This window comes from Carassius carassius, chromosome 45 (genome assembly GCF_963082965.1).
Source record: "Carassius carassius chromosome 45, fCarCar2.1, whole genome shotgun sequence".
Classification (NCBI taxonomy): Eukaryota; Metazoa; Chordata; class Actinopteri; order Cypriniformes; family Cyprinidae; genus Carassius; species Carassius carassius.
In genome coordinates, this window is record NC_081799.1 from 16,160,202 (window position 1) to 16,172,533 (window position 12,332).

General features: G+C 39.4%; 1 protein-coding gene across 1 annotated transcript in view; it reads left to right on the forward strand.

The window, feature by feature from the left end:
• Positions 1–9,233: 9,233 nt before the first annotated feature.
• Positions 9,234–12,332, forward strand: part of LOC132127694 (neurotrimin-like) — a 345,891-nt gene continuing 342,792 nt past the window's right edge. Inside the window, exons 1-2 of the mRNA XM_059539683.1 lie at positions 9,234–9,349; positions 9,441–9,552. Coding sequence (XP_059395666.1) covers positions 9,492–9,552 — 61 coding nt within the window. The 5' untranslated portion in view covers positions 9,234–9,349; positions 9,441–9,491. The remainder of the gene's footprint in view (positions 9,350–9,440; positions 9,553–12,332) is intronic.

Below are 12,332 nucleotides of genomic sequence, written 5' to 3' on the forward strand. Positions count from 1 at the left end.
AGCTTCTCTCGTTACCAGCTCAGTGATAAATATCTATTACTGGTGCAATCTGGGAATTATTGAGGATCTTTTTGAAGGGTATTATTACCAGCATCCCTGAGGGAAGTCTTTGTGTTTGTTGAGGAGCCAGTTTTGGCAATGTAACACTGTTGAGAAGCATGATAGCTCTGCCACCTCTTCACTCGTTCTTCCTCATTCTCTTTGTTGTTTACTCTTGCTCGCTCTCTGAGCAAAGCCCCCCCGCTGCTGGAGAGAAATGGTCTCAGCATGATATCACTCAAACAAAAACTTTTTCTCACTCTCTCTCTCTCTCTCCACACACAGACACACACAGACACACACACACAGACACACAGACACACAGACACACACACACACACACACACACACACACACACACACACACACACACACACACACACACACACACACATAACTAAATGGTCTGACAGGAGTGTTGCACACCCTGTGAGCTCTGGCAACCCTTCTGTCTCATCCATTTAGCCTTGTGATTGCTCTGTGTACGTTAGAAAATCATTTAACTACCCGGGCCAAAAACATTCAATAACACCAGACACCAAAACTGCTCCTTTCAGACAGTTTTATGGGCAGCCTTGGGTCAGTTAGACTTCCTCAAATTATGTTAATGTCTCTGAGTAGATGGCAAATAGCAAGGACAAGAACTTTTATTTGTATTTTTTTTTTGCAGTTCACCACAGCTGCGCAAAATTCCAGACTTGAAGAATTGTCTCTCTTTCAGTTCATGAGTGTGAGTTTGAATTGAATTGGCCACACACCACAGGAAGTTGAACTGAAGTGACATGAAAAGCAGTTTTAATTAAATAAAGAAATATATCTAGTAGTGTAACTATTTCATTTACTTTATTAAAGTAATGTAACTGATTAATTTTTGATTACTTTTCTAAATTAAGATGATAATCATTTATTTTTTAAAGCACAGCCACCACAAAACCAGATTTACTTTGAGATCATTCTCATTCATTCAGTTTAAAATCTTTAAAAGCCATTTTAAATAAATAAATAAAAAATCACACACAACCTGGCATTCCTGTGTTGTGACAATTTTGTTTAATTTTCTGTGATTTGTGGAAAGTACAAATCTCACAGGTTATAAAACATGTTTCATCATTTGACAATAATTAGATATATATATATATATATATATATATATATATATATATATATCAATACCCCCACATATGTTTCATTCTTCTAAAGGGTTCCTAAACACACTGAGAGCAGCTTTCCCCATGTTCCCTGTAAATGACTTCCTATGAGTCATGCTGCTCAGGGTAAGAGTCAGGGAATTACAGTCATTTCAGTGATTACAGTGATTTCATACCTGTGATTTCATACCTGTGCTTGAGTCATTGTGTCCTTCACACGCATATAGAATTGAGTGTTCAACTAAAGCTGCAATCTTTGGGTAAAAAAAAATGTAAAATGTAATCTACAAAAACCCTGGCTGAACAGAAACTATGCACAGTTTGCTGTGTTTGTATCACATCTAAGACACTTAAATACTGTTTTTAGATGACTTTGAACCTTTCTTATTATGGCAATGTTTAATGAAATGAAATGTAAGATTTTCAAGAAGTCTACACAAATTATAAAGAGGAAATAACAATATTCACTATATGTCCTGCACATGCCATTCCACAAAAGAAGATATTTTGATGATAGGCATTGACGTCCATATTATAATAAATATTAAAAGTCAGTGGCTACCGTCAACTGTTTACTGTTCTTCAAAATATCTTCTTTTGTGTTCAACAGAAGGAAGAAACTCATACAGGGTTGGAACAACTTAGGGGTGAGTAAATTATGACAGTTTTCATTTTTGGGTGAACTATCCCTTTAAGATGCCATAGAAAGCGCATTGTGAGTAATACAATCCAAACATCTGACAATCATCCAAACGAGACTGGTTATCCAATTGTGAATAGTAATTTATCTGTACTATTTTCCAGTATAATTGATTTAAACAAATAGAAAGATGATCAAAAATTGTGCTGAGCTGCTAACTGCCAGAGCTGCTTTACATATATCCATCAACCATCTGCACCTGCACTGTGGATGTGATTCCTTAAAATTACCACCAGGGGTCAGCCTTGTGCCATATCTACCCATAAACTATTCCTGAACAACATCTACCATGCACTAAAATATAGTAGCATAATGTATCACACAAGTAATGATGAAGAACAGAACTATATAGGAAGACCATAAATATAAAAATATACTGTTATATATACCATTATGCAACCATGCACAAGGTTTAGTTTTTTTATGATTAAAATATATTCCCTCCCACACATAGACTTGATCCAAATAAGGGGGAAAAAATCAAACAACCTCAAGGGAAACAATCAATCATTCAAAATTCATATGTTCCCTGATCACATTAAATGACATCAGTCTCTTTTATGGCTTATTACATATATCAGAGGATATATATATATATATATATCAATGTGTGTGTGTGTGTGTTTGTGTGTGTGTATATATATTATTTTAATAATTATTTACATGAAGGCAACCTAGCATTTTCATTTTAGCTACTCTGCATGATCAGGTCAAGGGTTGCCATGCTAGCATACTGTTTGCAATATAAATAATGGTTTGCATACAAACCGGTTATAATAAGTCAGATAGATATACTGTGCTCAGAGTTATTTCATTTGGTCTTTATGCAGTGAATCACTCACCAGGATAAGGTGAATTCTCGGAGCTCACTTTGTTTTGAATATTGAACTTTATTTTGCCTCTGAAAGGTCATTCGTAAAATCTTAAAGGGTTAATTCATCTGAGAATGAAAATTTGTCCATCTTCTACTCATCCTCGAAGCATCCTAGGTGTATGTGACTTTCTTCTTTCAGAATAATCCAATCGGAGTTATATTAAAAATTGTCCTTGCTCTTCCAAGCCTTTCATTGGTGGTAAGTGGGTGTTTGTTGTCAACAGTTCAGAAGACGTGAAATAAAGTGCACACATATGTAATAAAACACCCCTCACACGGCTCCGGGGGGGTGAATAAAGGCCCCCTGTAGCGAATCCATGTTTTGTAAGATAAATATCCAGATTTCAAATGTAATAAACACTTGGAAAATGGAAAATGTTTAATATAACTGATTGGATTATTCTGAAAGAAGTCTCACACACCTAGGATGCTTCGAGGGTGAGTAGAAGATGGATGGATTTTCATTCTCCGGTGAACTGACCCTTTTAATAAAACAGCCAATTTTGTCAGCAAAATATAATCACCTTCCATTTTTCTCAAGCAAACGGCTGTACCACACCATTCATTCTGTGTCCTGAATCTCAACTGGAATCACCCTCCCTCTATCCTTCAAGATTTATGAAGGCATTGATATAATATACGACTTCTATTATAAGTCCCTGGCTGATTATCATGGCAAAGTCCGGTGCAAATACATGTCAGAAATGTTGCCTCATCCATCCCCTTTCTTGCAGAATCATTTGCCATGAAAATGATTAATATGGTATAAGCCTCCCGAGAGAGCAAGCAGAGTCCCCCTCAACCCATTAAACATTCATCAAAATTCAGAAAAGCTCCTTGTCGTACATAGCTGGGACTCAGTGATGAAACAGCACAGGGGATCTCTGCAGTAGAGGAGGTTTAATGTATGCAAGACTGCATTACTATACTTTACTTTCAAGCATCTGAGAAAAGCATGTTGATTATGGATCAGCTTTTATGATTAAGAAAGAAGAAAAGCAGAGAAACTTGTTTTTAGATCAGTTCTCAGATACTGGTTGAGGCCCCCCAAGAGCTGAAATCCCATCAAACATTCTGGCTTCTCCTGCTCTTTCATCCATGTTTCCCACCTGGAGGCCTGTAATTCCACTGCAGATACAAAACTGGAATAAAAATTAACTGCAATGCATCTCCAATGCAGAATCTCCCATTCTCAGCATCTCTCCAAGTTTTCCAACACTCCCTAAAAAAGGTATTAAGATCCTATATCCTAGAGTCCTATATCGGAATATCCCAGTCATTTCTGAATTAAAATGAAGGGCAAGATTTACTCTTAGACTAGTAATGAGATACATTCATATCTCGAGAACAGGAAAAACATTAAAAACATATATTTGCACGTGTAACATGAACCTCAGTTGTTTATCATATTGTACCAAAGTAAACAAAAATGTTCTGAAACCAGATATTGAAATTTATAAATAGTATTACCAAGTGCTCCAGCAATATTGATTTCTTTTTTATATACAACATGCCTCAATGGGACAATTTTGGCCTCTTGAACATTGAGGTTTTTATGCTCTTACAGCTAATGTACGAAAAAAAACACATTGTGGTCGCCACATCATATTTCTACTTCTCATTCTCTTTGACCCCATCAGAACCGATTTATGGTTCATTTTTGGGTTATGATTCATCTGTTGAGAACCACTGGGTTATATATTGCAGTATAAATGGAAAAATATATTGTTACCCATTTTGACTCATAGGAACTACACTTTCAAAAGTAGATCTATTTGTTTTTTAATAGTAGTATATGAGTTTTTTTTTCTTCTATCATTTTCTCTGTTTTTCTGTGTGTCCTGAGGGAATTTTGAATTCCTGACAGCAAGATCCATTACCTCATTATTCATAATGTGCTGAAATACAATTTCACAGCTGTTTGTTTTGTAAATGGGATTAGCTTTGGCATTAATATTGAAATATCAATATAGACGGCATTTGATACACATTCTTCCACTAACATGGATCTAATATGGACTAATAAAGATCTATCTATCTATCTATCTATCTATCTATCTATCTATCTATCTATCTATCTATCTATCTATCTATCTATCTATCTATCTATCTATCTATCTATCTATCTATCTATCTATCTATCTATCTATCTATCTATCTATCTATCTATCTATCTATCTCAGTGCTGCCAACTTTCATTTTTGTCAACTTTGCTGCATGTACAGTGTGCAGCATGTAATGGATTTGATGTAGCCTATAAAAGCCAGCAAATAGTGCTTCCTTAATAATCACTAAAAGGCATTGTGACGAGTGGGGCGGGGCCGAGGGACATGGGAGCGAGGCCGGTGGAGTGATTGGAGATGAGCTACACCTGTTCGACCCACCGGTCTCGAGGCCCACGGAGGAGATGGAAGGATATAAAACTGGAGCGACGACAGTGAAGGACGAGAGAGGACCAGGCCTGGGCTTTTAGTTGTGTTTTGGTTTTTATTTGCGCGCACCAGTCGTCCGTGAGGGGCTGGTGCGCTGTTTTGTGTTTATTTTGAAATTAAATGTTATTTGATTGTCCGCCGGTTCCCGCCTCCTTCTTCCGGATGAATATGAAAGGTTTAATCCATTACAGTGGTGCCGAAACCCGGGAGAAGGAGGGACGCGCTGCTGAAGATCCCTCGCCGCTGTGGTGAATCCGCGGTGCCAACGAGCTGGCGAGGAGTGTGCCGCCATGGACGCTCGAGGCGGTGGACTGGAGCGAGTTGCCGGGGACGGGCGAGCTCGCTGCCGACCGCCCGCTATCTGGAGGGATGGCTGCCGTCCGTGGGAGAGCGTAGGAGTCGGCGCCGTTCGCCAGGTGGCCGGAGCCTGCTGCCATCCGCCGGAACGGGGAGGAGCAGGGAACGGGGGACTCCTGCCGGCTGCCCAAAACCGGAGGAGCCGTCGCCGTCCACCGGGCGGCGGAGGAGTGTCGTGCCGTCCGCCGAGGGCCGTCCAGTGCCACCGCCAGGCACCGCGGAGGAGATCACCCAGCTGGTGGAGGGCCAAACAGCGGTGCGTCTGGGAACCGGATTTTTTTTTTTTTTTTTTTCTCCTCTCTCCCCTCTCTCGTCTTTGTCGCTCCTCCTTCCATCTCCTTTTCTCTCGCCTCGCCTGTCCTACCCCCAGGTTCCCGTAGGTCCCCGTGAGCGGTCCCCCCCGGAGGGAGGGGGGGGGGAGTAGAGCGCAGTCTCGGGAGTACCCCCCGGCCTGCGAGGGGCGATGGGGGTATGTGACGAGTGGGGCGGGGCCGAGGGACATGGGAGCGAGGCCGGTGGAGTGATTGGAGATGAGCTACACCTGTTCGACCCGCCGGTCTCGAGGCCCACGGAGGAGATGGAAGGATATAAAACTGGAGCGACGACAGTGAAGGACGAGAGAGGACCAGGCCTGGGCTTTTAGTTGTGTTTTGGTTTTTATTTGCGCGCACCAGTCGTCCGTGAGGGGCTGGTGCGCTGTTTTGTGTTTATTTTGCTTTATTAAAAAGTTGTTTTGATTGTCCGCCGGTTCCCGCCTCCTTCTTCCCAATGATTACGAAGCTTTTATCATTACAGGCATTCACTAATTTCAGTTTAACGCTATGTCTCACTTTGCCCCTTTATAATCAATGAATCTCTAATTTACATCATGTCTAATTTACTACAGTAAGAGGATTTGCCGGCATGCAGAATAAAAAAGGCTTTTGAGTGTTGAATGAATTCTCCAATATGATAGCACCATAATTCCGTTCATTACGGGATAATATCTATCTATCCATCCATCCATCCATCCATCCATCCACCCACTGGGTTGAGCCTGCTAAAGATTGTAATTTGGTAAAAAAAAACAAATCTTAGTAGTCAGCATAATTAGGTTTCTTTAGAATTATTTTTTGTTGTTAACGTATGATAAATTAAAATGTAGATATTTATTGATGGCACAGCCATCGAAAAGCCCAGCTTACAATTTCTGTTCAACTGCCCTGACAGACAAAATAAAGCCATGAAGCTTATTTGATAGAGCTGCTGTAGCACATCTGAGAAGAATTTGCTGACTAATGTATCTGTCAGTCTCTCTGGCTAATGCACTTCAGGCTGTCCTCAGGTCAGCCGAGACATCAGTGATTTAAAGGATAACAGAGTGAGCAAGGTGACTCTCTGAGTTTCAAGTGTCCCAGTACTGGACTTTGAAATGGCCTGGTACTTGAAACACTCTCCTTCATAGAGTTCCCTCCCAGCCTATAAACTTACTCTTCTGGAGTCTTTCATTTCTCTGAGCGTGCTCCTTTCTTATAGTCTACTCTTTCAAAAGGCAAAAGTGCAGGTTAGACTCTTCTGGAGGACTGAAATTCTCAGAGCGTTCTAACAATTCAGTTTGGTTGCTGTAGATTAACTGAGTCTGCCTGATGTCTGGTTATATCGAGCAACGACTTTCCCTAGGGCAACAATACAGGGATATATGCTGCCAGTCTGCAGTGCCAGAAAGAAACCAATTTATTTGAACTGATTTAAACACAACAAGCAGGGCTGAAGCGAAAAACAACCAAGTTTTATTAGTACTATAGTTATTTGAACAAACCTCAAGCCTAAGTATTAAATTTATCATTTAAACTTACACTGTTTGTGCCATGAGGTTTGTCAAGGGCAATGGGACTTATCATTTTCACTGAAATTGGGTGAAAAAAATTCCTAGAATTCCTAGCAATCATCATTTAAATTTATCAAAGCTTTGCTACTCATTCTGACTGGCTGAAGCTTGTTATCAAGGTTGCAGGCAGTGTGTTAGTGTCAGAGATGTCAATGAGTATAATCATCTTTATGCAATGGCTTGACGTACTCAGTTAAGCAGGATTGTCAAATAATCAATTGTTCCCGCACATTTCATTTTCTGCCAAATTGTTTGCAGCAATTCAGACTCTGAATTGCTTAAGGTCTTTTTTTATTGTTCATATGACACAAGACATTTCATTGACATTGGAGATGACAAGCAGTTTCACCCGACTGAGTTGGTTTATTATTTTTCACATTCACATTCAAAGCCAAATTTAACGGCAAGTCACATGCTGAGGTCTTCAAGGAGGAACAACAGAAAGACAATATTACTTAAATTAATTTATGTTCACATTTAGAACACCATACTCAGTTACGGAATGCAGTAATCACAAAATATTTATTTGCTTTCTCAACCTGTTTATGAAGTGGTGCTCCACACCTAAAAAAAACCCTATTAATTATAGTGCATCTCTAAAGTGGATGCTGGCCTTTTTTAGAGTGTTTTGCTGACACGAGGAAGCGTGTGCATGTTTTTAGATTGTATTAATGGCTCTTGGAAGCAAGCCAACATTTGTTTATTCAATTCACCAATTGGCAGGAAAAATTCATGTAATGTTTTTAATAACCTTATGATGTCTCTCATAGGCCCACTTCCTCAGATCATAAAAAGTGCGTAGGAGAGATCAGGGAAAAGTTGTAACATGGTCAGTTTAACCAATTAGAAATGAGCTACAAGGGTTTCAGAGTGAAAACGGATTTTAATGAAAAATGGAAATGATTTGAGCATGAATATAACTGTTTAACATTTGAGTGTGTGTGTGTGTGTGTGTGTGTGTGTGTGTGTGTGTGTGTGTGTGTGTGTGTGTGTGTGTGTGTGTGTGTGTGTGTGTGTTTGTGTGTGTGTGTGTGTGTGTGTGTGTGTGTGTGTGTGTGTGTGTGTGTGTGTGTATGTATGTATGTATGTATATGTTCCTGTGGCTCAAGTGGTAGAACATTGCGTTAGCAACACAAGGTTGTGGGTGCGATTCCCCGGGAACACGTTAGGTAAAATATGTTAGCCTGAATGCACTGTAAGTCACTTTGAATAAAAGCGTCTTCTAAATGCATTATATATATATATATATATATATATATATATGGGACAGAATGAACAGATCCATAGTGGATGATTACAGTATGCATTTGAACAGATCAATTTTTTTTATTTTTTTTATTTATCCTTTATTTAACCAGGTAAAACTAATTGAGATTAAAATCTCTTTTACAAGAGAGACCTGGCCAAGATGCAGCGTAAAAAAAAAACAAAAAACAAACATAAGGAACAGTTTCCAACATATAAAAAGACCACATCAAATACACATACACACACACACATATATATATATATAAAAAATGGATGGACAGACAGACAGAAGGATGCATGGATCAGTGGGAAATGAAATCTGATTAACAAGAGTGTAGAAGCACCTTACCCTGACTGTAAGTCGAAAACAGATATTTCCTAAAAAGTTATATCTCAATTCTGATTGGTTGATTGGAATGTTAAAAATGCAAAAAAAATTAAAATTACAACCAGTGCTAATAACTCAACAACAGATTATTAAATGACTAAACAATAAGACAAGCGGTCTGAGGATATGCAGCTAATTCAAGATTTGGAAAATAACCCAAGCACTGCAATTCAAATGCACAGTCACGTTTCTTGAGCAAATGAAAACAGCGGGTTCTTGTAATCCAGTGGAAGCCTATCCAAACAGCTCCATAAGAGATACCTCACTGAAGGAGGGACTTCTCAGAGCCTGCGTAGGTGAGTGAACGAGTGCCTACTTCACAGTTACTTAGAGCCTGGGACTACACTTCCACTTATTCCTCCGGATTTTCAAATTGGTATTTGCAAGAAGGAAAACAATCACGCAGACCGCACGCGCACTCGATCCGCTCCAGACGCCATGAAGAATCCCGTGTACTGGGTCGCCCTGGCTGGAATATCCATCGCTTTGATTCAACAAGGTAAGATGAATATTTTTGCGAATAAATATTATTCGGAAAGTCAAGTGTGTTTTGTAAGGGAAATATTTGGCTTTGAGCGGAGATTGTTGTACGCGTCTCGTCTTTAACACGCTTGCAATCAATGAAGACAAGTGAAACTCTGGCGTTTTGTGCGTTTTCAAGCTGTTACACTGAGCATTATTATGTTTGGCTTTTGATGCATTTTCAGCATTTTAGACGGGGGGCTGGTGGTTTGACTTCATATTCGCGTTTGAAAGTTTTGTGAAAAGCGCACTGGAGATGGTGAGAGGACGCGGTCCTTCCAAACGCGTGCACTTGTTTCACAACTGCGTGACTGCGCAACAGTGTAATGACTGAGTTTGGAGAGCAGCTCCCATCTTAGTTTCTGATCAGCTGGTTTAACTTGGTTACAGGGGTCTACTGTGTTCTGTTTAGCTGAGTTAAGACGTGTTAATCTGCCGATATTCCCTGTCAGGAGGACGCGTCAGTTTTCTCTCTTGCTTGTTGGAGTGAGATGTGTTTTGCTGTTGATGTATGATTTTATGGAGAAATTATATTAATCAAGTGATATACGAGGGATAAATCATTAAATCATTAAAAATGTAAAATTCTGTCATTATTTTCTTATCCACATGTCGGCATCCACATAAGAAGAAAAGCAGGAAAGTCATTTGGCCATATTTTCCACGCAAAGACAGCTTGGTGGTGAATGTAAAAATAGACTATATTTAAAAATCATTATGAAAGTAGCCTATATGACTAACATGTTAAATGTACAGTATTTTGAAACTGTACTGAATATTTAGTCATTACTCACTGAAACAGGACAGTAGTACTGTTTTGCTGTACAGTAGCTCTCCAAGGGAATGTTCATAACAGTGTGATTGCTGATCTCGGGATTCAGTTTTTTTTAAGGAATCAGATTATCCAATACAACTAGTTAATTAAAAAAAATCTGAATTGTTTGTTCATAAATCAGATCTGATTCATGAGTTCAGCCTGTCCCAAATGGCATCACTGTCATTTTCGGAGGCCCTGTCCGAAATCGCACCCTAAAACCTTGTGGTCTTCCTCACTTGTGTGGAACCCTCGGGAAGTCCATACTTTCATGGTGTAATGCTGATTTGACTTTCGGGTTCAAGTCTGCTTTGGAGCTCACCTGAAGTGCGCAAAGGGGGTGCTTCCTAACACCCATCAGAAAGCTAAAATGACAAATATGACACCTTACGGTCTTGTGAACTTAAAGGTCATATGGACACAGAAGCCTTTGTTAGACCGTGAGTGCACATGAAGTGTGCCATTTGGGACATGGCCTCAGTTCATACTTTTGTAACTTAATGCTGCTTTGACTGTTGAGAAGAAGTCCGTTACAGAGCTCACCTCAGTATGGGATTGGCAGAAATGCACTAAATGCAAAAATTATGAATGGGACCCCTGCCATTAGTTCACAAGTGCGAATTAAGTCTGTCGTTTGGGACAGGGCCTTCATGTGCACTTGGAGTTTTGCAAACTTACAATGGCCACCAAATATGCATGTCAGTTAAGTCCACGAGACTGTAGGGAGTCCCATTTGGCATTTAATGAACCAAATTCAACCAGATTCGAAATGAAATGGAAATCTGTCTGTTTCTAAATGCACCTTATTGCTTATTATATTAAATAAGTTTGAATTTGGTGAGGTTTTGCTACTTCAATCATTACATCCACTTTAGCTTTGCCCCTTTCTTAAAACTTCAAGCTAACATTCACATCTGTCATCATCCCTGTCCTACATTATTTTCTTTTTTGAGAATATTTTTTATCTTGGATTTGTCACTATACAGAAGATCTGAATACAAAAGATCTGTCTCTACATTGCAACTTCAACATCTCACTAGAGTTGATGATTTTCCATTTAACTTAAATTTGACTTTTTCCATTACACAAAGCTATTGTATGACTTCAGCAGACTTTGAATATATTGTGCACAATATGAATGTATTAAAGTGGTCCATGCATGTTATATTTTTTGAGGCTGACATCTTCAATGACCATTTATTATAAATGTACATGAAAAACAGTGGCCAGCACTTTTTTTCCAAAAAGTAAGATAATTAGTTAAAATGAGAATGAGTAAGACAACAGAGTTTCCATTTGTATAGGTGCAGTATACCTTTGATATTGATTGGTCTAGTCCACGATGCAGCTCAAGGATATCTTTTTTTTGTGACTTTGAGGAAAATTGAAAATCATAAGTGCAAGCACTCTTTTCAGACTGGTTCTCAAGTGCTCATAACTGAATTCACATACTCAACATCTGACCGTGACATGTCCCTCTTCAAAAAATGTTATGTATCCTAAGCAAATAGACATACTTGTCCGAATAGCCCCCACTGTCTGCACAAGCAGCTTCCACTAGTGTAGAATTAGACTCGTTGTGTTTAATGGAGGTTGTCAGGGGTTAAGAGTGTTTTTTTTTTCCTTTTAGACAGAGGGAGGGAGAGAGAAGATGTCATTGGTTGCCAGTAAGTTGCCGGGAAGCTAGAGACTCCCCTGCAGTGCTCAAGCCAACATCCCTCCAGGCCTGAACTGTCCATTGAACCCCCTGTCACTTTTCTAACTCTCTCTCAGCCAAGGGAGGAATTATATGTCATTAAATTGAAATTTGGTGCCACAGCTGTGGTCCAGCTTCACACAGAGAGAATGGAATACGGTGATTTAACAGAGAGAACTTCCTTTTGGAATAGACCTCATGATCATTGCTCAAGAAGGATTCAACTCATGAAGTTTAATCAGTGGTT